A 25,404-nucleotide genomic window follows, 5' to 3' on the forward strand; every position below is an offset into this window, starting at 1 on the left:
TGATCCGATTTGATGTAGGTATTTAATGTTCGGAAATCTAATATAGGTCTCAGACTCTTGTCTTTTTTGGGTATGAGAAAGTACAGAGAGTAAACTCATGTTCCTTTTTGGTGTTTTGGTACTAATTCTATTGCTTTTTAGTAGCAATGCCTGAACTTCTAGTCCTAGAAGATCTATATGTTGTTTTGACATAGTGTGTTTTCGGTGGGACGTTTGGAGGGAATTTTAGAAATTCTATGCAATAACCATTCTGGATAATTGCCAGCACCCAAGTGTCTTATTTCCACCCAATGTTTGTAAAATTGGCTTAGTCTCCCCCCCACAGGTGATGTGTTGGGGATGTGTGACTTGGAAGTCACTGCTTGTTTTGAGGGGTTCTGGGGCTTTGGAACTTCCCTCTATTTTTTGGGGAATTGTGCCCCTCTATATTGCCCCCGAAAACTTCCCCGCTGATATTGGCTTTGATAAGTGGGCCTTGCTTGTGAGGTTGTGGCCTCTGTAGGTTGACCTTGAAACCTTCCCCTAAATGGTGTTTTGCGAAATGTGCCTCTGCTTTGTGGGGAGTAGTGCGCCCATGGCTTTTGCGGTATCAGTATCCTTTTTGAGTTTTTCCAATAGCAGTGTCGACTTCCGGCCCAAACAACTGCTGTTCATTAAAGGGCATATTCAGCACGGCTGGTTGTATTTCCGGCTTGAATCCTGACGTACGCAACCATGCGTGTCTCCTTATCGTTATTGCAGTATTTACTGTCCTTGCAGCCGTATCTGCTGCGTCCATTGATGACCGTATCTGATTATTGGAGATACTTTGTCCTTCTACCACTTGTTGTGCCCTTGTAGGAAGTTGGCTCTGTATGCACTATTTCAAAGTAAGGAACAGTATGCACAGAGTCCAAGGGTTCCCCTTAGAGGTAAGATAGTGGCAAAAAGAGATAATACTAATGCTCTATTTTGTGGTAGTGTGTTCGAGCAGTAGTCTTATCAAAGGAGTAGTGTTAAGCATTTGTTGTACATACACAGGCAATAAATGAGGAACACACTCAGAGACAAATCCAGGCCAATAGGTTGTTATAGAAAAATATCTTTTCTTAGTTTATTTTAAGAACCACAGGTTCAAATTCTACATGTAATATCTCATTTGAAAGGTATTGCAGGTAATTACTTTAGGAACTTTGAATCATTACATTAGCATGTATACTTTTTACATAAAACACAATAAGCGGTTTTAAAAGTGGACAGTGCAATTTTCACAGTTCCTGGGGGAGGTAAAGTTTTGTTAGGTTTCACAGGTAAGTCACTTACAGGTTTCAGTTTTTGGTCCAAGGTAGCCCACCGTTGGGGGTTCAGAGCAACCCCAAAGTCACCACATCAGCAGCTCAGGGCCGGTCAGGTGCAGAGGTCAAAGAGGTGCCCAAAACACAGGCTTCAATGGAGAGAAGGGGGTGCCCCGGTTCCGGTCTGCCAGCAGGTAAGTACCCGCGTCTTCGGAGGGCAGACCAGGGGGGTTTTGTAGGGCACGGGGGGGGGACACAAGTCAGCACAAAAAGTACACCCTCAGCAGCGCGGGGGCGGCCGGGTGCAGTGTGCAAACATGCGTCGGGTTTACAATGGTTTTCAATGAGAGATCAAGGGATCTCTTCAGCGTTGCAGGCAGGCAAGGGGGGGCTCCTCGGGGTAGCCACCACCTGGGTAAGGGAGAGGGCCTCCTGGGGGTCACTCCTGCACAGGAGTTCCGTTCCTTTAGGTGCTGGGGGCTGCGGGTGCAGGGTCTTTTCCAGCCATTGGGATTTTAGAGTCAGGCAGGTGCGGTCAGGGGGAGCCTCGGGATTCCCTCTGCAGGCGTCGCTGTGGGGGCTCAGGGGGGACAACTTTGGTTACTCACTGTCTCGGAGTTGCCGGAGGGTCCTCCCTGAGGTGTTGGTTCTCCACCAGTCGAGTCGGGGTCGCCGGGTGCAGTGTTGCAAGTCTCACGCTTCTTGCGGGGAGTTGCAGGGGTCTTTAAATCTGCTCCTTGAAACAAAGTTGCAGTTCTTTTGGAGCAGTGCCGCTGTCCTCCGTAGTTTGTCTTTCTTGAAGTAGGGCAGTCCTCAGAGGATTCAGAGGTCGCTGGTCCCTTGGAAAGCGTCGCTGGACAGGTTTCTTTGGAAGGCAGGAGACAGGCTGGTAAGTCTGGGGCCAAAGCAGTTGGTGTCTTCTGTTCTTCCTCTGCAGGGGTTTTTCAGCTCAGCAGTCTTCTTCTTGTAGTTTCAGGAATCTAAATTCTTAGGTTCAGGGGAGCCCTTAAATACTAAATTTAAGGGCGTGTTTAGGTCTGGGGGGTTAGTAGCCAATGGCTACTAGACCTGAGGGTGGGTACACCCTCTCTGTGCCTCCTCCCAAGGGGAGGGGGTCACATCCCTAATCCTATTGGGGGAATCCTCCATCTGCAAGATGGAGGATTTCTAAAAGTTAGAGTCAGCTCAGGACACCTTAGGGGCTGTCCTGACTGGCCAGTGACGACTCCTTGTTGTTTTCTTTGTTTCCTCCGGCCTTGCCGCCAAAAGTGGGGGCCGTGGCCGGAGGGGGCGGGCAACTCCACTAGCTGGAGTGTCCTGCGGTGCTGTGACAAAGGGGTGAGCCTTTGAGGCTCACCGCCAGGTGTTACAGCTCCTGCCTGGGGGAGGTGTTAGCATCTCCACCCAGTGCAGGCTTTGTTACTGGCCTCAGAGTGACAAAGGCACTCTCCCCATGGGGCCAGCAACAGGTCTCTAGTGTGGCAGGCTGCTGGAACCAGTCAGCCTACACAGATAGTCGGTTAAGTTTCAGGGGGCACCTCTAAGGTGCCCTCTGGGGTGTAGTTTACAATAAAATGTACACTGGCATCAGTGTGCAGTTATTGTGCTGAGAAGTTTGATACCAAAATTCCCAGTTTTCAGTGTAGCCATTATGGTGCTGTGGAGTTCGTGTAAAACAGACTCCCAGACCATATACTCTTATGGCTACCCTGCACTTACAATGTCTAAGGTATTGCTTAGACACTGTAGGGGCACAGTGCTCATGCACTGGTGCCCTCACCTATGGTATAGTGCACCCTGCCTTAGGGCTGTAAGGCCTACTAGAGGGGTGACTTATCTATACCTGCATAGGCAGTGAGAGGCTGGCCTGGCACCCTGAGGGGAGTGCCATGTCGACTTACTCGTTTTGTTCTCACCAGCACACACAAGCTGGCAAGCAGTGTGTCTGTGCTGAGTGAGGGGTCTCCAGGGTGGCATAAGACATGCTGCAGCCCTTCGAGACCTTCCTTGGTATCAGGGCCCTTGGTACCAGGGGTACCACTTACAAGGGACTTATCTGGATGCCAGGGTGTGCCAATTGTGGAATCAAAAGTACAGGTTAGGGAAAGAACACTGGTGCTGGGGCCTGGTTAGCAGGCCTCAGCACACTTTCAATTCAAAACATAGCATCAGCAAAGGCAAAAAGTCAGGGGGTAACCATGCCAAGGAGGCATTTCCTTACAACATGGCATTCAAAAATGCCACTGATCCATTCCCAGAGCCAGGAAGGCAGGATCCCGCTGATCTCCATGTTTCACCTGTGCTTGCTGAACATGGGAATCATGAGCAGCAGGTTAAAATCGAGGACTGTCTGGAGGTGACACTACCTCGAAGACTGATGGCGCCGGAGAAGCCTCAGGGCTCTGAGGTGGAGTCACTCACCTCCCACGTGCCACAGCGCAGTTGAGATCGAGACCTTGATCTTGACTGGCTCAGAGCCGAACGACGTCAAGAGTCATGATGACGCTATTTGTCTTTGAAGAAGCATGGGAAGAGGATCTACGATGGCTCTTATGCCCCTTGTTTGCCTTGGCAAAAAAAGTTTGGCCTCTTTTCTTCAGAGCCTTAGGATTCATGCTCTGGCAGGAGACACTCGACATCATGCTCAGAGACCAGACACCAAAGGCAATCGTCATGTGGGTCAATAACGGACATGCGACCCCCGCACTCTCGACATGGCTTGAGTTCAGACTTCCTAGGAGACATTGTAACTAGAAACCAGATAGAAACTACCAACAAGATACAACACCTCCGACAGCAGCGAGAGCTAGGAGAAAACAGTTAGCATTGAAGGCATGGAAAAAAGGGAACTGATGTCAGCACGCCCAGGACCTCTTATTGGCACGGTGACGTCAGACAGCTGCATGGAGCCGTGCAATTGTGATGCCCTAGTTGACATGGATAGCTGGGAAGAAGATTTTCCATCAGATGCTGGTGCATGGGTGAATTCATAAGGCACGGAATCCACAGGTAGTTGTTTGACACCATACCCCCACCACCATGGATTGCTCCATGATTGGTCCCAACAAATACCCTTTAATATTCTGACAGGTAAGGTGGGGCTACTCAAAACCGCCTGGTCAGGACTTGAATCCCATTTTACCAGTCAGGAATCCTTGCTTTAAGATCGGTCGTTCAGTGTTCTAGGTCCACAGAGATACTAGTTATGAATTAGAAGGTTCCATTATCTGCTGGTAAAAACTCAACACCAAGTAGACACGGTGACACTGATTAGTTGGCCACTACTTCCATCATGCTCAAAGTGATGGATCCAAAAATCGGATAGACTGAGGCACTAGAGGACATCACATGGTATTAACTCAAAGAAGGTATACTTTGGGTGCAGGGACTTTTTATGGACATTCAATGTCAAGTTAGCATCTTTTAGATCTGTATGAACACTGTTGTAGCTTAGAATAACTCCACCATACTAGGAGCCTGCTGTTTCATTGTGCCTTAAGAAACATGCAACAAGGGTTGGCAAAAAAGTATTTTTTTTTTTTTTACAGGCAAAGCCTTACCTGTATCATCAAGCCTCATGATGTCATCACGCAGGTTGGTTCCGCCTGTGGTTGCCATCACCTTAACTCCACCCATGTGCTTGCTGACCTGAATGCAGATCTGGCTGACCTGTAGGGCAAGTTCTCGGGTAGGTACAATCACCATTGCTAAAAAAAGAAAAGGCATTTAAAAAAAGTTAACATTCTTCCCCCACCCCTCTCTACCTTAATAAATCACTTGAGTGAACATGGTGCAGTACTCATGGTGGATAAAAGCACTACATATGGAGCACTGCTAATGCACCTCGTCAATCTGTAGGTCAAATGAACACCTTACACAGGCTAAGAATGTGGCTACGGCTCACCAAGCAAGATAATACTAAGAAGCTTAAAAGAAACCAAGACAAGGATTTATCCATTAGCAATTACCAGGCTTAATATAGATTTTCCTTTAACATGAAGGACAATTTGTGATATTACTAAGCTTGAAACATCCACTATACTCGTTAATAGCCTTCACCCACCATGGCGTCGCACAACTCCATACTACCATAAAGCCACACCCCTAAAAAAAACAGACATCCTTCTAAGCACCTCTGGTGGTACACGTGGTGCCAGGGACAAAACAAATTGCATACAAGTAAAGAGAATGAAGGACCAAGCATTCAAAGGTTTTGCAATGACTTTCGGGAATGCTCAAGAACTGCGCCCATATTAGTCTGCAATCCCTTAAACTACAGATACCATCAAAATACTTCCAAGAGTCCCTATAACAGCAAACAACCATACTGCTTCCCCCACCCCCAAAATCATACACCTCGGATTAAGGAAAAGGTTACTTAATCCTAAATCTGCTTGCAGCTTGTTCTGCACATCATACATTTCACTTTCATCTACTGTTGGGTGCAAAGGTTGAAGAGACTTGTGATCACTCTGAAACCCACAACGCACTCTCCACCTTCGATTTCCCCCTCATTAAGATGAAGTGATGCAAAGCAGGTCATTCTATGGATACTAGGTTAACATTAAATGTATTTAAGAATTAGTGTTAAACAGGTCACACCAAGGGCTCACATGCATGGAGGTAACATGGCATTTTAATTTAAATAACGACATGCAGACTGTAAGGTAAGTAACGTTTGAAACAAGTGTTGCTGTGGATCACACGCTTTGTATAGACTGATAAGTAGTGCCCTTCCTAAAAGTGGCTAGCAGAAGCGGTTTGAAACAAAGTTAAGATTTTGCCCAATGTCCACACAATGTTTAGTGAACAAGTTGATGCTATGTGCTTACATGTGTCTGGAAGTGGGATATTACCTAGGAAAGCCAAAGAGGCTTAAATTTTCTTAAGTGGAAACTCTGGGCATGGAATGTAGTGTGCATTTCCCTAACAAACGTGAACACAATTAACCCATCTAGCAAGACCCTCTTTAGAAACAGATTTCCCCAAGTGAAATTTGCCAAAAGCTACAAAGTTGCTTTGTCTTTGTAAAGGATTTTGAATGGTAAACATTACAAAGGAGGGCTCTTGGCTCCTAAAATATACAAGGCCCTTTACCACAACAAATTGAGTTTTTGTTTTTATGTGAGTGGGTAAGGGGTGTTCCAGCCTTTTTGGTTTGGATTTAAATGTTTCTGCAATTTTAAATCTTGCAGATCACATTTTACAATGCAAATTGATGGTTGTGGTGAAGTGAGATTCTTTGGCATTGACTGAACCCTCATTTCCTTAGGAGAGCCTGCTTGTCGAGTGTAAGCAAGGCATTGCTCTGATTCTGTTCTTTACCAGATAGTAGTTGAATGATGGAAAGGCAAGAATAGCACTGAAGCAAAGGTGTGGTGCTACCACTACTGGACATTTTGTGAAAACCAGTGGGGCTGTTGTCACCCCAAGGAGTAGTACTTTGAGGCGATAATTTAATCCCACAGTGGAAAGCATTATTATTTATTTTTTTAAGTGTCAATGGGTACACTATAAAGGTGGTGCCCAACTTCTGACTGGAATCCAGAGTCTAAGCCAGCATTCCATAGGACAACATTGGTGTTAGTTTCATCCTAAACAGTTTGTGTTCATGGCATGTCCAAAGCTGCCATTTGATATGACGGACCGTTACCTTCAGGACGAGCTCCTTCCTACTTTCCAGGAAGCATCTAGAACATGTTTTACCAGGAGCTTCATCTCCACCCACAGATCAGTGTCCTATTACAGTAGTAGCCCTATGAATTGGTGGTCACTGAGTAACTGCACTCATAGCTATCCCTTTGACAGGAGCACCAGTACTGCACTTGTTCTGTCAGGCATAGGGGGTGGTCTATGCAACATATTTCAGGCCATATGCACTAAGTGTCCGGTGGAACATGTCCCTTAATTCATAAGAAAGTATTAAGTACACTGTACTTTGTACTCTTGCTGTGACCACATTATTATTGATAGAGCCCTTAAAGCTATCAGTCAAGTATTTTAGCATGCTTTTCAGAATGGGAAGGAAGTGAACTAAGCACTATGTTGAGGGCGTTTCAATGAGAAAGTACTCCCCTGACTCCACAACATGGTGGGACTATGTGATGGTCCACTGCATGCTGGATTCCTTCATATTATGGGTGTCATCTGAAGGGCCGAACTTGAGAGGAAGGTTCTAAGGGCAGGGAGCCTACATTGTAGACATGCCAACATCTTCTCAAAGATGTCCTCAACTGTACAGCATCTTTTTTATTGGTATGGGGCTGGAGCTCCGATGCACCTGGTGAATAGGTCTATGTAGATTTTTCCAGAGGTCAGGATGATTACAATGACGCACTAGAGGGGTCCAATACCTCTGCCAACCCCAAGACTGGTTTCAGGGTAGATTTGAGGCTACTTTTGCTTTGAAGCAGGCCACTGGGACTTCGTGTAGAAACCAAGTCTCAACTTCAAGGCTCCATGTCATTTGCAAGGTTTTTTTACCTGGGGCTAAGGATTATCTTTACACAGCTGGCTCTGGATCAGTGGTTGTTGTGGGTTGTCAAGGCCTTTTCAGTGTTTTTGGGAGTCTCAGAAGTCAGTTAGAAGGAGGAACATACTCTGGACTCTGCTCCACCAAAGCCCCCAGAATACATATGGGCCTCTGCCAGTCTCAGTGTGTAGCCTCAACATTCAACGCTGGCCATAGAAGGTATGAAGAACCTTGGCACTAGATTCTCTAAGCTAGCTAACTGTTTCCATTAAGCAGAAATGAGTTACTTGCCTGTAACTCCAGTTCTCCAACATTGGAATCGTATGTATTCACATGCTTGAATTAATCCCAGTTATTAGGCTGGGGTCACCAGTAAATTAAAATAGTACACAGTGCAAAAATATACAACAGTGAAAAATATAGAATGGAAATGGGCCTGAAAGTGTGTATTAACACATCCTCTTTGTTTGAAGAAACTCTAGCTTCAGCCAATGAGGTGGCAGCTTAAGCACTGCTACTCCCTTTAGATTCCACCATAGCTCAGATTACAAAGCACAAGTGTGATAACAATACAATGAGACTGACCGGGGAGGATCGCATGTGAATATATACAATATACCAATGTTGGCGAACTGGAGCTAAAGTTAAGTAATTTCTGCAGGAAGCAGGCTCCGCTTTAATGAAAGGGGTTTCTCAGGGCCACCTTTCCCACGGTTGTCAGCTTCTGCGTCCACAACTAGGCAGTAATGCTTCACAAATGTATGCCTGCTTCTCCAGGTGCCTGCACGGCAGAGGTCTTCCAAGGGTACCTCAGCATAGAGTGCTGCAGTCGAAGCCATGCACCTGGTGGAATGTGCTCACTCTTTCCTGGAGAGGACGCTTGGCTTTGGCATGACAAAGTAATACAGGCTGAGACAACAAGCAACACAGTTTAGATAGGGCTTGCCCTTTGTGGTTAGGCAAATAATGCAGTTGCTCTGATGCCAGTTTGTTCTTTGTCTTGTCCATCTAGAATTTAATACATCTACACATGTCTAAAGAATCTAATGATCTTTCTGCTGGTGAGGATGGGTTGGGAAAGAAGGATCTAAGAAGGATTAGCTCATTCAACTGAAAGTCATGCACCTTAGTAATTTAGGGTTGGTTCTGAGTATCACCTTATCTTTAGTGAAGGAGAGAAAAAGTTATGATGAATGCCTGAATCTCTCCCTCTCCTAGAAGATGTGGAAGCAAAGAGTAGTGACATCTTCCATGAAACAAACCAAGTCTACTCTATGTACAAGCTCAGGAGGAGGTGACATCAGCTGACAGGACTGCATTAAGTTCCCATGGACAGGACGTTGAAGAGGTGGAAAAGTTCTCAAGAAACCTTTCTAAACTTTAATGATCCTTTGAGAAGACTGTAGATTGCAGCCAGATGGACCCTGAAGAATCTTCAAGTCCATTTTTGGCCAAACTTAAATACAGCAGGATCGGATAATGACCATTGTTTCTGCACCAGACACAGAAAGGCTCCCACTTAGTAGCGAGGGTCTTACTGGTCGCTGGAACTTGTGCCTGCGCCAGAATCTGTTTACACTCCAGCGAAAGATCCAGATAGCCACAATCTAGGTGGTCCGGTACCATCCAGTCAAGCTCAGCGAGCTGGGATTGTGATGAAGATTCTCTCCTTGATGTCTGGACAACATCCTGGAATGCACCTTTAAAGGAATACTTTGATGTGCTGCCAACTGCAGTAGCTTGCTGTACCAATACTGGCCATGCTGGAGCAAGGAGGACCAGAGTGTAGTGGTCTACCTTTGCCTTCAACACTGAGGACTGGAGGAAAGGCGTAGGCAAATATCTAGGGCCAACTGCTCAAATGAGCATTGCCCATCGTCTCGATGCCAGAACCTGCTTGCAACGCATGGGCATTTCTTGTTGTTCACAGAGGCAAGCAGATGATATTGGGGTGACAGCAGATTGAAAATTGAATCCACCTGTGTCTGTTCCAATTTCCCCCACTTGTGACAATCCATTTGCCAGCTGCGAGCATCTGTCTGATCATCTGATCAAGCTAGCCTGGCTGAGGGGTGGTACCCTGAAACTGGTCCCAGGATGCTTGTTTCCACCATGGAGGACCTGACCTGGCCATTCAGGCTGAACTGTTCCCATTGAGAACAGGTTCAAGACTGATCTGCATAGTTTGCTCCAAACTGGGGTGGCTTGGTGAGCCAAAGAACAATGGATTCAACCCACCTCTGTGACCAGGGTTTGGGTGAGTGTTTGCAAAGTTTCTGCACTCCATCCATCATTGTGTTGCTGGTCTTTCTGGCTGATCTTACACAACTAGGTCTATCCTGTGATAAATGGCCCACTTCCACAGGAGAGCTTCTAAAAGATCTTGGACAGCGTCCTACCTGCTTGGTTACATAGAAGATTGATGTTGTGTTGTCTGTTCTGATTAGGACCAGCTGACCAGCCAATCTGGCGAGGAATGCTTGGAACTTTGCACCACAAGACTAGGTTTACAACACCCCCAACGTGGAGCTTTTTCCTTAGCATCTGACCAAAGGCTTGAGCTCTTGCAGTTGGGCCTCCCATCTGTCCATGAACACATCACAGTAAGAACCTTTCCTTTGACAGAAAAGACCAGCCTTTGACCTTTCTGGAATTCTCCACTAGACCAGAGTTTGTTTCAAGCAACTTGTGACGTGAACCATATCTTCTCATGAGCCTTCCACCCATTCCCATTGCAAAGACAGCTCCTGCAGAATAGAGGTTGTACAAAGCCTGCATAACAGAATGCAACCTATACATGTTGCCATCATATCCATCAGGGACTAACACTACCCCCATTTTGACTGCTTCCCAGCAATAGTCTTTAACATGGTCTAACTTTCTCATCCTTCCTGCTGATGTAAAGTCTTTCATTAGCATCAAGCATTGCTCCCAGTTATTGGATCTTGGAGGAACCAACAATGATTTTTCCCTGTTCAAAGTAAGACCTAATCTCCAAACTAGATTGATGCATGTATCTGTGGAAGCTTTTGCTTTTCATCTAATGGGTTTTGACTAACCAGTCATCCAGGTATGCAAACATCTGGTGACCACCTCCCAAGAAAAGCAGCAACTGGAGAGACATTTGGTGAATGTCTTTGCAGCTGATTTGAGCCCAAAAGGGAGCTCCTTGAACCAGTAGTGCTGACCATCTAATGAGAATCAGGAGGTACTTAGTGTTTGATGAATGGTAATGTGGAAGTAACTATCCTGAAGGTCAAGAAAACCATCCGGCATCATCAGGAAAACTTCTTGCCGGGTAAGCATCTGAAATTACTTTCTTCAGAAAGTTGTTCAGATCTGAGAACTAATTTCAGCTTGCACAGACCTGTCTTATTAGGAAGAACCTGGAATAAAATGCCTCGATTCCTTTGGGATTTGGGGACAATTTCTATGGCTCCTTTGGAAATCAGCATAAACATTTCCATTTGCAGCTCCTTCAAATGAAGATGTTCCATTTTTGGTGGACAAAGTGGGGCTCTCTGAATCAACTCCAAAGTGTGGCCCCGGCTGGACAATTTGCAACACTTGTCCGATGTTATACTCTTCCATGAAGGAGCAAAAAGGGAACTCCATAACCCCCAAACTTCCAAGGACCCGGAGGAAAAGGAGAAACTACCTGTGAGTCAGGTTTTCTTCTATCATCGGTTCGTACTTGTGAGGACCCCGTCTTCCCGCAGACCTGCTTTTCGTTGACTGTCTCCTCACCGCCCTGGATGGAGTTAGTCGGACATACAGTCCCATTGTCGAGGAGGTTCCCTTTGAAGACTTTTGCCCAGGTGAGTCTCTGTAGCGCTTAGACTCTGGTTTTTCAGCAGAGGAGATGGCTGCAAGTACTGTACCTAATACATCATGCTCAGGAAACTGTAAAAGTCTCCTTCATGGAAGTGCTTTGAGGAGGTAGCGGGGGCACTTTTCAAGAAATAGTCTCCTGAAGAGTGAGCATTTTCTCTTTATTCATAAACAGTAATTCCAATCTCCTTTCTCAAGCCTTGAAAGTCTTAGTGGAGAAAGTGTGTAAATGTTCTTGCTGCCACAAAATAAACAGGTTTTATAAAGAGGTCTTTGTCAACCATGGCAACAGTTGCTGGTTAGACCAAAAGATCTCCCTGGTTCAAACATGAAATTCAAAAAATCTGCCCAAAATACATACAGTAGAGCTGAAGAAAGGGCTGGTTCAAATCCAAGGCCGACAAATAGTACAAATTCAGGTTCACTGAAAGTAAGACGACCTGATAGGGGACTCCCTCACAGGCCACCCACAGTAGAAATGCTATTGCGGCCTTCTAGGGGGAATAGCAGTGCTTCCACCTCACTGGCTGAAGTTTGGGTTCCTACAAATAAGGTGGCTGTGTTACTAAACCTACTAGGTTTCAGACCTATGGCCATTTAACATTATATACTCTATGTTGTACACACTGTATACTTCTATTTTAATGTACCAGCGACTCTCCGCCTGACAAAAGAGATTCAAGCATGTGAATATTTGAGAACAGGTGGTTTTGTGGTTTTAAAGGCCTAATAGAAGAATTCCTCGTGGTACCTCATAACAGGTTACAAACACCAAAGGATCAGTTGGGAAGCTGTAAGGACAGATTTGTAAAGGTTATTCTCCATAACCCTCCCCAATGCCACGCCTGTAAGTCATTCTCATACAACCTAGCTCAAATATCTTCAGTCTGGCTCTGTTCCAAAGAGGTTGCTGGTCACAATATGTTGCAGGTAAGAATCAAATTTCAATGCAAGATGAGTGGAATTCTTCAGTGTGACTGCCAGAGCTCTGCCAAGATGCGTCTGAATTAGGTGGGAATCAAATAATCTAATGTGGAGTCTAAGCTGTGGTGCATTATAGGTTGGCTTTGAGGGAGGTAACATGAGTTTAAACAAACCTACCCTGAAGAAAATTGCATATGTCCAATCTAAACACTTGACTGCAAGAGAGTTCGAAGCATGTGATCTACAGCAGCACATGCTGCAAACTGATCAGTTCTCCCTGCTACGCCCATGAAAGTCAATTCTTCATGTGTAGTCAAGCACACCGCAGATAAAGGGCACTTTCTAATACAACCATAAAATACCGAGACACCAGATGAAGTACAAAAGGGAAAAAAGCCACCAACTGGACCAATGCTAAAACTAGTAACAACCGCAAGAACGAGGGACCATTTTAGAGCAGAACTGGGTATTCCGAGCACAAAAAAAGTGCCACCTTACCTTGTATCCAGTCTTTCTTCAAATCAATTCGTTCAAGTAAGGGAATGAGGTAGGCACCACTCTTGCCCGTTCCGTTTTTTGCTCGAGCCAAAATGTCTCTCCCAGACAACGCAATTGGAATACTTTCCTCCTGTTAAGTCAACATTTAGGAGAAGGGTCAGTGGGAAGCGCAACCCATGATACTCTAATGCTCCCAGAAAGATCTTTAAGCAGATAAGGGTGTTTACTTGCAATGAGGCATAAACCAATTTACAATGTTTTAGAAACCTTATGCTTCCACACCTTCTAAAATATGCATTTCACGTGTTCAAACACTAGTCAGATTGCCAAATACTATGTACTAGACCACTTTTTTAGCTCCAGAACTGATCACTCAGAAGCAGTGGACACTTTACAGTGCAAGTCAAGAGTAAAAACTGGACTTTTTTCTGAAGCTTGATCTCTATTATGTAGATCACATGGTTGCAAATACAGTAAGGAAAGGCTGCTTTTATTCCTTGTTTGCTATCACAGCTACAGTTAATGAATTCATAATTCTCTATGCATAAGGATGCCAGAAGTAGTAAGAATCAGAATTTATGAAAAATTAAGATTCTGTGGTGAGCTCTTTGAAAGAAGACATTGCACAGTAAATATCCTACATTTGTGCACAAGTTGAAGATCACACCCTGTTCTTCAAAGAGGAGTATTAATCAATTATTAGATCAGAGCACAACACAAGCGTTCTTCTGGAATGGAAAACTGCTGAAATCTACCCAGTCAAATGAGGATTACTATTAACTTCTCTAGTTTACCCACAATACTCATCTGCCTCCATATTCCATTAAGTTTCAAGTGCAATACTGTTTTTTAAACTCACTATTTAAGATTTGCAGTTCAGTAAAATGAGTGACCTACCAGAACTAAGCAAATGCCCTGCAGTATGTATAATTTCAAAGGTTAAGTTAATACAGAAGGTATATTATGGAAGCTAGACATGAAAGGCATTCCTTCATTTACAGAATATAATTCAGGAAAGTAATGAGGGCTGCCCTACAGGAATGTCAGTCACTTCAGACCCACCTGAATTGGAGAAGGTTTCTCCCAGCCCATTTCAAATATTCCCATTAGCAACTCCCGCTTTAAACAGTAATCTTCAAATTCATTGCCTTTGGTGGAGGTGACGTCCTGTGCAGGTATGAGAAAAAAAAATGCATGGTTACACATGGCTCATCTTCAGAAGTCTCCAAGTGCCTGCCACTTTCTAGAAGTGGCAAGCATAGCATTTGGGTAATCTCTTACAGCACGGTTATTTAGCTTGAGTGCAGATACTTGGTCATAGTTTGCAAATGAAGTAATGGTTACACTACTAGCAAGAAGCAGTTTGACATTCTCCAATTCATTATCTAGCAACTCTAGCAGCAGTGAAATGCCTATTATCTATTTGCCCCAGCAGAATCAAGCAGTCTGATTCTGTTCAACTCTGCAGCAGTTAATACCTTCTCATTTCTATTTTATATCAATAACGATTACCAATCTGCATTACAACCAGAGAAACAAGGGGGGGCGTGTCGAAGATGGCGACCGGGTCGAACGCATAGTTTGCAGCTCCGTCCCCGGCCTAAAATAAAAATCCTGATAGAAGACTCCTAGACCCGCGGTGGGGTCGAAGAACATCTCCCCCAGATGCGGAGGCACTAGGGTGGGGACTGCGGCGAGCGGAGCAGCGAAGGAGCTGCTTAAAGTTGTCGGAGCAAGACCGGGCATCGGGACGCCCGAGGCGGCCTTCCTCGCCGCGCTCAGTCGACCGGGCGCTGCCCGCATCAAAGAAACAGGGCAATCTGAACTGCGACCAACCGTGGAGTCGGGGTCGGGGTCGTTCCCCCCCCCCCCCCCCCCCCCAGAGACGGTGAGTGGCTGCTAGATCGCGCGACTGATTCAACTCTGGGGCTCTGCTCTACTGAATTCGCGCCTGATACACTACCTCTTCTGCGCCTGGGGAAGAGGCGCGCACAACAGGCCTCCTCCGCCCCAAGAAGGACCCTTAAACAGTCTGGACAACAACTGGGAGGTGCCGGGCAGACCCTATTTTGTGGTAGTGTGGTCGAGCAGTAGGCTTATCAAAGGAGTAGTGTTAAGCATTTGTTGTACATACACACAGGCAATAAATGAGGAACACACACTCAGACAATTCCAGGCCAATAGGTTTTTGTATAGAAAAGTATCTTTTCTTAGTTTATTTTAAGAACCACAGGTTCAAATTCTACATGTAATACTTTGCATGAAAGGTATTGCAGGTAAGTACTTTAGGAACTTTGAATAATCACCATAGCATATATACTTTTCAAATAAAACACATAGCTATTTTAAAACTAGACAGTGCAATTTTCACAGTTCCTAGGGGAGGTAAGTAATTGTTAGTTCTTGCAGGTAAGTAAACCACCTACGGGGTTCAAGTTTGGGTCCAAGGTAGCCCACCGTTGGGGGTTCAGAGCAACCCCAAAGTTACCACACCAGCAGCTCAGGGCCGGTCAGGTGCAGAGTTCAAAGTGGTGCCCAAAACGCAAAGGCTTCAATGGAGAAGGAGGTGCCCCGGTTCCAGTCTGCCAGCAGGTAAGTACCCGCGTCTTCGGAGGGCAGACCAGGGGGGGTTTGTAGGGCACCGGGGGGACACAAGTTAGCACAGAAAGTACACCCACAGCAGCACGGGGGCGGCCGGGTGCAGTGTGCAAACACGCGTCAGGTTTGTAATAGGTTTCAATGGGAGACCAAGGGGTCTCTTCAGCGATGCAGGCAGGCAAGGGGGGGCTCCTCGGGGTTGGCACCACTTGGACAAGGGAGAGGGCCTCCTGGGGGTCACTCCTGCACTGGAGTTCCGATCCTTCAGGTCCTGGGGGCTGCAGGTGCAGGGTCTTTTCCAGGCGTCGGGATCTGAGAGTCAGGCAGTTGCGGTCAGGGGGAGCCTCGGGATTCCCTCTGCAGGCATCGCTGTGGGGGCTCAGGGGGGACAACTTTGATTACTCAGTCTTGGAGTCGCCGGGGAGTCCTCCCTGAAGTGTTGTTTCTCCACAAGTCGAGCCGGGGGCGTCGGGTGCAGAGTAGCAAGTCTCACGCTTCCGGCAGGAAAAGCAGTTGTCTTGAAGTTGCTTCTTTGAAACAAAGTTGCAGTCTTGGGTGAACAGAGCCGCTGTCCTCATGAGTTTCTTGGTCCTTCTAGAGCAGGGCAGTCCTCTGAGGATTCAGAGGTCGCTGGTCCTGGGGAAAGCGTCGCTGGAGCAGTGTCTTTAGAAGTGGGGAGACAGGCAGATAGAGCTGGGGCCAAAGTAGTTGGTGTCTCCGTCTTCTCTGCAGGGTTTTTCAGCTTAGCAGTCCTCTTAGGTTGCAGGAATCTGAGTTCCTTGGTTCTGGGGAGCCCCTAAATACTGAATTATGGGGTGTGTTTAGGTCAGGGAGGGCAGTAGCCAATGGCTACTAGCCCTGAGGGTGGCTACACCCTCTTTGTGCCTCCTCCCAAGGGGAGGGGGGTCACATTCCTATCCCTATTGGGGGGATCCTGCAAGATGGAGGATTCCTAAAAGTCAGTCACTTCAGCTCAGGTTGCCTTAGGGGCTGTCCTGACTGGTCAGTGACTCCTTGTTTTTCTCATTATCTCTCCTGGACTTGCCGCCAAAAGTGGGGGCTGGGTCCAGGGGGCGGGCATCTCCACTAGCTGGAGTGCCCTGGGGCATTGTAACACGAAGCTTGAGCCTTTGAAGCTCACTGCTAGGTGTTACAGTTCCTGCATTTGGGGGGGGGGGAGGGGGAGGGGAGGTGTGAAGCACCTCCACCCAGAGCAGGCTTTGTTTGTCCTCAGAGAGCACAAAGGCTCTCACCGCATGGGGTCAGAAACTAGTCTCTCAGCAGCAGGCTGGCACAGAGCAGTCAGTCCTGCACTGAACAATTGGGTAAAATACAGGGGCATCTCTAAGATGCCCTCTGTGTGCATTTCTTAATAAATCCAACACTGGCATCAGTGTGGGTTTATTATTCTGAGAAGTTTGATACCAACCTCACTCCACGATCAGCAGACGACATTTGTTAAATCTCCGTCCCTGTAAAAAAAGGAGGGCGACCTACCCACCGCCCTCATTTGGATATTTTTACAGTCTGCTGCCACATGATTATTACTCTTGACTGGTCTGCGCAGCTCGCTGCCGCCCGGCAAAGACATCAGAACACGCAGTATAGGCCGGGAACAAGTCATTTAAACTCCTGCGGTCACGGATCACCCCCCGCTCCATATGGACCGTTATGCCAGGATGACAAGTCCTGGAACCTACAAGTTTTTGCCACAACTGCGACTGCTGCTAAGTATGACATGTTATAGTTGCAGTTCCATCGGCCGTTTGTTATATGTATTGACATGCATTAATGGTAGAGCGTCATAGCACAATGTAAATCTAAAAGGCAGATCACACAACCTAGTAGCTAACAGGCTAGGGGAGTTAAAAATACACCAAACCACAAATATAACCGGACTCGTGCAACCACAGGCGGTGCCCTCCCACATTAACCTACTTAAACACCATGGCTTCTCAGAATCAGCGTCATACCACACAATATAAAATTCTCACATGGAACGTAAAGGGCATGGCATCTGTAAGCAAAAGGCAACGGCTCTACGCATACCTCAGAAGACACCAGATACATATAGCCATGCTACAAGAAACACCTAGACGAGTCCTTGTTGACACACCAAAACGAAATGGAGGGGCCAATTATACAGGACCACCTCCTCAACATATGCCAGAGGCACGACCATTTGGATAGCCCCCGGGGTCCCGTATATTATGTCCTGCATGTAAGGAAATGCCTCCTTGGCATGGTTACCCCTTGACTTTTTGCCTTTGCTGATGCTAAGTTTTGATTTGAAAGTGTGCCGAGGCCTGCTAACCAGGCCCCAGCACCAGTGTTCTTTCCCCAACCTGTACTTTTGTTTCCACAATTGGCACACCCTGGCATCCAGGTAAGTCCCCTGTAACTGGTACCCCTGGTACCAAGGGCCCTGATGCCAGGAAAGGTCTCTAAGGGATGCAGCATATCTTATGCCACCCTGGGGACCCGTCACTCAGCACAGACACACTGCTTGCCAGCTTGTGTGTGCTGGTGAGGACAAAACGAGTAAGTCGACATGGCACTCCCCTCAGGGTGCCATGCCAACCTCAAACTGCCTATGCAGCATAGATAAGTCATCCCTCTAGCAGGCCTTACAGCCCCAAGGCAGGGTGCACTATACCATAGGTGAGGGCACCAGTGCCTGAGCACTGTGCCCCTACAGTGTCTAAGCAAAACCTTAGACATTGTTAAGTGCAGGGTAGCCATAAGAGTATATGGGAGTGTCATGCACGAACTCCACAGCACCATAATGGCTACACTGAAAACTGAAGTTTGGTATCAAACTTCTCAGCACAATAAATGCACACTGATGCCAGTGTACATTTTATTGTAACATACACCCCAGAGGGCACCTTAGAGGTGCCCCCTGAAACCTTAACCGACTACCCGTGTAGGCTGACTAGTTCTAGCAGCCTGCCACACACCAGACATGTTGCTGGCCACATGGGGAAGAGTGCCTTTGTCACTGTGGCTAGTAACAAAGCCTGTACTGGGTGGAGATGCTTATCACCTCCCCCTTGCAGGAGCTGCAACACCTGGCGGTGAGCCTCAAAGGCTCTCCCCCTTTGTTACAGCACCCCAGGGCACTCCAGCTAGTGGAGTTGCCTGCCCCCTCCGGCCACAGCCTCACCTTTGGCGGCAAGGCCGGAGGAGATAATGAGAAAAACAAGGAGGAGTCACTGGCCAGTCAGGACAGCCCCTAAGGTGTCCTGGGCTGAGGTGACTGACTTTTAGAAATCCTCAGTCTTGCAGATGGAGGATTCCCCCAATAGGGATAGGGATGTGCCCCCCTTACCTCAGGGAGGAGGCACAAAGAGGGTGTAGCCACCCTCCGGGATAGTAGCCATTGGCTACTAACCCCCCAGACCTAAACACGCCCTTAAATTTAGTATTTAAGCACCCCCCCCCCCCCGAACTTAGGAAATCAGATTCCTGCAACCTAAGAAGACTGCTAAGCTGAAAAACCCTGCAGAGAAGACGGAGACACCAACTGCTTTGGCCCCAGCTCTACCAGCCTGTCTCCCCACTTCTAAAGACACTGCTCCAGCGACGCTCTCCCCAGGGACCAGCGACCTCTGAAGCCTCAGAGGACTGCCCTGCATCTAGAAGGACCAAGAACTCCTGAGGACAGCGGCCCTGTTCACCAAAGACTGCAACTTTGAAACAAAGAAGCAACTTGAGTTGCCCGCTGGAAGCGTGAGACTTGACACTCTGCACCAGACGCCACCGGCTCGACTTGTACGCCACCGGCTCGACTTGTGGAGAACAATCACTTCAGGGAGGACTCCCTGGCGACTGCGAGTAGCCAGAGTTGCCCCCCCCCCCCCCCCCGGGCCCCACCACAGCAACGCCTGCAGAGGGAATCCAGAGGCTCCCCCTGACTGCGACTGCCTGCTTCAAAGACCAAACGCCTGGTAAAGACTCTGCACCCGCAGCCCCCAGGACCTGAAGGATCCGACCTCCAGTGCAGGAGCGACCCCCAGGTAGCCCTCTCCTTTGCCCAGGTGGTGGCTACCCGAGGAGCCCCCCCCCCCCACCACCCCCCCCTTTGCCTGCCTCCATCACTGAAGAGACCCCTTGGTCTCCCATTGATTTCTATTACCAACCCAACACTTGTTTGCACACTGCACCCGGCCGCCCCCGTGCCGCTGAGGGTGTACTCTGTGTGGACTTGTGTCCCCCCCCGGTGCCCTACAAAACCCCCTGGTCTGCCCTCCGAAGACGCGAGTACTTACCTGCTGGCAGACTGGAACCGCGGCACCCCCTTCTCCATTGAAGCCTATGCATTTTGGGCACCACTTTGACCTCTGCACCCGACCGGCCCGAGCGGCTGGTGTGGTAACTTTGGGGTTGCTCTAAACCCCCAACGGTGGGCTACCTTGGACCCAAACTTGAACCCCGTAGGTGGTTTACTTACCTGTAAAAACTAAAAAACTCTTACTCCCCCCAGGAACTGTTGAAAATTGCAGTGTCTACTTTTTAAATAGCTATATGTCATTTGTGTGAAAACTGTATATGCGATTTTGCTAATTCAAAGTTCCTAAAGTACCTACCTGCAAGAAAATGAAAATGTCACTTACCCAGTGTACATCTGTTCGTGGCATCAGTCGCTGAGATTCACATGGTATGCATGAGCTCGCCATCTGGTGTTGGGTCGGAGTGTTACAAGTTGTTTTTCTTCGAAGAAGTGTTTGAGTCACGGGACCGAGTGACTCCTCCTTCTGTGCTCATTGCGCATGGGCGTCGACTCCATCTTCGATTGTTTTCCCCGCAGAGGGTGAGGTAGGAGTTGTACTATAGTAATAGTGCCCGCGCAATGAAAAATGTAAGTATGTACCTATTAAAGGATTAAATAATATATATACAAATGTACAAAATTGAAGGTAACTTCTGAACTGCTACAGGCTTCCGGGGAGGTGGGTGGGTCCATGTGAATCTCAGCGACTGATGCCACGAACAGATGTACACTGGGTAAGTGACATTTTCAGTTCGATGGCATCTGTCGCTGTAGATACACATGGTATGCATAGACTAGTAAGCAGTTAGTTCCCCATAAGCGGTGGTTTAGCCTGTAGGAGTAGAAGTTGTCTGAAATAGAGTTCTTAATACAGCTTGACCTACTGTAGCTTGTTGTGCGGATAGCACATCTATACAGTAGTGTTTGGTGAATGTGTGAGGCGTAGACCAAGTGGCTGCCTTACATATTTCCTGCATTGGGATGTTTCCTAAAAAGGCCATTGAAGCACCTTTTTTCCTTGTTGAATGTGCCCTGGGAGTAATGGGCAGTTGTCTTTTTGCTTTAAGGTAGCAGATTTGGATGCATTTAACTATCCATCTGGCTATACCTTGTTTTGATATTGGGTTACCTGCATGAGGTTTTTGGAATGCAATAAATAGCTGTTTAGTTTTTCTGATGTTTTTTGTTCTGTCAATGTAGTACATTAATGCTCTTTTGACATCTAATGTATGTAGTGCTCTTTCAGCCACAGAATCTGGCTGTGGGAAAAAAACTGGTAGTTCTACCGTTTGATTTAGATGGAATGGTGAAATAACTTTGGGTAAAAATTTTGGATTAGGTCGTAGGACGACCTTATTTTTATGTATTTGTATAAAAGGCTCTTGTGTTGTGAACGCTTGAATTTCACTTACTCTTCTTAGAGATGTAATGGCGATGAGAAAGGCAACTTTCCAGGTTAGGAATTGTATTCCGCAAGAGTGCATGGGTTCGAAAGGTGGGCCCATGAGTCTTGTTAGAACCACGTTTAGGTTCCATGAAGGAACAGGTGGTGTTCTTGGTGGTATAATTCTTTTAAGCCCTTCTATGAATGCTTTGATAACTGGTATCCTATACAAGGAAGTTGAATATGTAGTTTGCAGGTATGCAGATATTGCTGCAAGGTGTATTTTAATAGAAGAGAAGGCTAGCTTTGCTTTTTGTAAATGGAGCAAGTAATTTACTATATGTTTTGGAGTTGCGTCTAGTGGTTGTATCTGATGATGGCAGTACCAAACAAATCTTTTCCACTTACTTGCGTAGCAGTGTCTAGTGGATGGCCTTCTGGCCTGCTTTATGACTTCCATACACTCTTGGCTAAGTTGTAAGTGTCCGAATTCTAGGATTTCAGGAGCCAGATTGCTAGATTCAGCGATGCTGGGTCCGGGTGTCTGATCTGTTGGTTGTGTTGCGTTAACAGATCTGGTTTGTTGGGCAGTTTGATGTGTGGTACTACAGACAGATCTAGCAGTGTTGTGTACCAGGGTTGTCTTGCCCACGTTGGTGCTATTAAAATGAGTTTGAGTTTGTTTTGACTCAATTTGTTTACTAGGTAAGGAAGGAGAGGGAGAGGAGGAAAAGCGTAAGCAAATATTCCTGACCAGTTCATCCATAGGGCATTGCCTTGGGATTGCTTGTGTGGGTATCTGGACGCGAAGTTTTGGCATTTTGCGTTCTCTTTTGTTGCAAATAAGTCTATTTGAGGTGTTCCCCAGAGTGTGAAGTAGGTGTTCAGAATCTGTGGGTGGATTTCCCATTCGTGGACTTGCTGGTGATCGAGAGAGATTGTCTGCCAGCTGATTCTGGATCCCCGGCATAAACTGTGCTATTAGACCAATTTGATGGTGGATTGCCCACTTCCATATTTTTTGAGCTAACAAGCTTAACTGCGTTGAATGTGTTCCTCCTTGTTTGTTTAGATAATACATCGTTGTCATGTTGTCTGTTTTGACAAGGATGTATTTGTGGGTTATGATTGGTTGGAAAGCTTTTAGTGCTTGAAAAACTGCTAATAATTCTAGATGATTTATATGCAGTTTTGTTTGATGTATGTTCCATTGTCCTCTTATGTTGATTGAGATGTGCTCCCCACCCTGTCATGGAAGCATCTGTTATTACGTACTGTGGCACTGGGTCTTGGAAAGGCCGCCCTATGTTTAAATTTATACTGTTCCACCATAGAAGCGAGAGGTAAGTTTGGCGGTCTAGCAACACCAGATCTAGAAGGTGACCCTGTGCTTGAGACCACTGTGAGGCTAGGCACTGTTGTAAGGGCCTCATGTGCAGTCTTGCGTTTGGGACAATGGCTATGCATGAGGACATCATGCCTAGGAGCTGTAGTATTGTTCTTGCTTGTATTGTTTGGTTTGGAGACATGTGTTGAATGACCCTGTTGAAATTGTGGATCCTTTGTGGAGTTGGCGTTGCTACTCCTTTTGTCGTGTCTATTATGGCTCCTAGATATTGCTGTACTTTGCTTGGCAGAATGTTTGATTTTGCAAAGTTGACGGTGAACCCTAGTTTGTAGAGGGTTTGTATGACTTGATGTGTGGTTTGAGCATTGTGTGAGCGAACTGGTTTTGATTAGCCAGTCGTCTAGATACGGGAACACATGTATTTGCTGCCTTCTGATGTGTGCAGCGACTACTGCTAGGCATTTTGTGAATACTCTTGGAGCGGTTGTTAAACCAAAAGGCAATACTTTGAATTGGTAATGTATTCCTTTGAATACAAACCTTAGATATTTCCTGTGTGATTGATGTATTGGTATATGGAAATATGCGTCCTTGAGGTCTAGGGTTGTCATGTAGTCGTGTTTTTTGAGCAATGGTAACACTTCTTGTAGTGTGACCATGTGAAAGTGGTCTGATTTGATGAATGTGTTTACTACCCTGAGGTCTAGAATTGGTCTCAGTGTTTCGTCCTTTTTTGGTATCAAGAAGTACAGTGAATAAACTCCTGTGTTTATTTGTGTGCTTGGTACCAATTCTATTGCATTTTTTTGCAGTAGTGCTTGAACTTCTATCTCTAGAAGCTGTGAATGGTATTTCGATAAATTTTGTGATTTTGGTGGTATGTCTGGAGGGAATTGCATGAATTCTATGCAATAACCATGTTGGATAATTGCTAGGACCCATGTGTCTGTAGTTATTTTGTCCCATGCTTCGTAATATTGACGTATCCTCCCCCCCCACTGGTGTTGTGTGGGAGGGGTGTGGGAGGGGTGAGTGACGTGTGAGTCACTGCTTGTGGTAGTGGTTTTGGGGCTTTGAAATCTTCCTCTATTCCTAGGGAATTGCCCCCCTCTATACTGGCCCCGAAAACCTCCCCTGTACTGTCCCTGGTAGGTGGGCGGTGCGGACTGTGAGGTGCTAGCTTGTGTGGCCTGACCCCGAAACCCTCCTCTAAAAGCTGTTTTGCGGAAGGTGTTATAAGATCCTCTGCTCTGCGGGGAGTAGAGTGCGCCCATGGCCTTGGCAGTGTCAGTGTCTTTTGAGCTTTTCTATGGCTGTGTCGACCTCCGGACCGAACAGAAGTTTTTCGTTTACTGGCATGTTAAGCACTGCCTGCTGAATTTCTGGCTTGAATCCAGACGTTCTGAGCCATGCGTGCCTACGGATGGTAACCGACGTATTAATGGTCCTTGCGGCCGTGTCTGCTGCATCCATGGAGGAGCGTATTTGATTGTTGGAAATGTTTTGACCCTCCTCAACAACCTGTTTTGCTCTTTTTTGTAGATCTTTTGGGAGATGTTCAATGAGATGCTGCATCTCATCCCAGTGGGCTCTGTCGTATCGCGCTAGCAGCGCTTGTGAATTTGCGATGCGCCACTGGTTTGCTGCTTGGACAGCAACCCTCTTCCCGGCTGCATCGAACTTCCTGCTTTCTTTATCTGGGGGAGGTGCATCCCCAGAAGTGTGTGAATTTGCCCGTTTTCTGGCAGCCCCTACCACCACAGAATCTGGTGGCAGCTGAGAGGTGATGAATACAGGGTCCGTAGGAGGCGCCTTATACTTTTTGTCCACCCTAGGAGTCCCTGCACTACTTTTAACTGGCTCCTTGAAAATGTCCTTTGCATGGCGTAGCATGCCTGGGAGCATCGGCAGGCTTTGGTAGGAGCTGTGGGTTGAAGAGAGGGTGTTAAATAAAAAATCATCCTCTACTTGTTCCGAGTGTAGTTCCACATTATGGAATAGTGCTGCTCTAGCCACCACTTGTGAGTAGGCTGTGCTGTCTTCCGGTGGTGATGGCCTAGTTGGGTATGTGTCTGGGCTGTTATCAGACACTGGTGCGTCGTACAAGTCCCACGCATCCTGATCTTGGTCATCGTGGCTCATGGCGGTGTGAGCTGGCGAATGTGACGGGGTGTAAGTTGGCGAAGCCGGAGTTACAGGTGGAGGCGAGGGAGGAGGTGTTACCTTTTGTGCTGTTTGTTGCTGAGGAGTAAACTGAAGCGTTCTCTTTCGTTTGACAGGTGGAAGGGTACTGATCTTCCCAGTCCCCTGCTGAATAAAGATACGCTTTTGCGTGTGATCCACGTCAGTGGATTGCAGTTCTTGTTCAAATCTATGTTTCTTCATTTGTGAAGACATAGAATGCTCTTCAGTATAGGAGCCTGAAACAGGGTCTGATGTTGCTTTTTTTGGCTCCGAAAACCCTGTTGATTGTTTTTTCGGCTCCGAGGTAACCTTCCTCTTTTTCTGTGCCGAAAATTCTTGGCCTCTATGGTCTTCGGCGCCACTGTCTCTGCGTCGATCCGTGTCGACACCGAACTCTCGGTGTCGATGCTTCTGTTTAGCACTCTCTCGGTCCCGAGGAGGCTGCGTGCCGGTGTCTCGACTGAAGTCGGACGATCGACACTGAATGGGCCTTTTTCGGTGCCGATTGTTGGTCACCGAGAATTTGGGTGGAGCCATGGCCGGTTGGCAGTGGCGTCCCCTGGGCCTTCTTTCCTTTTTTAAGTTCTGATCTCGACGTCTTACTCACAGTTTTTGTAG

The 25,404-nt window shown here is 46.9% G+C and overlaps 1 protein-coding gene across 3 annotated transcripts in view; it reads right to left on the reverse strand.

The window, feature by feature from the left end:
- Positions 1-25,404, reverse strand: part of DDX6 (DEAD-box helicase 6) — a 322,102-nt gene that overhangs the window by 193,754 nt on the left and 102,944 nt on the right. For all 3 annotated transcript variants that reach the window (XM_069224790.1, XM_069224788.1, XM_069224789.1), the window contains exons 4-6: positions 14,062-14,166; positions 13,000-13,129; positions 4,835-4,981 (exon numbers count right to left, since the gene is read on the reverse strand). In XM_069224790.1, coding sequence (XP_069080891.1) covers positions 4,835-4,981; positions 13,000-13,129; positions 14,062-14,166 — 382 coding nt within the window. The remainder of the gene's footprint in view (positions 1-4,834; positions 4,982-12,999; positions 13,130-14,061; positions 14,167-25,404) is intronic.

The sequence above is a fragment of the Pleurodeles waltl genome, chromosome 3_1 (genome assembly GCF_031143425.1).
Source record: "Pleurodeles waltl isolate 20211129_DDA chromosome 3_1, aPleWal1.hap1.20221129, whole genome shotgun sequence".
Lineage (NCBI taxonomy): Eukaryota > Metazoa > Chordata > Amphibia > Caudata > Salamandridae > Pleurodeles > Pleurodeles waltl.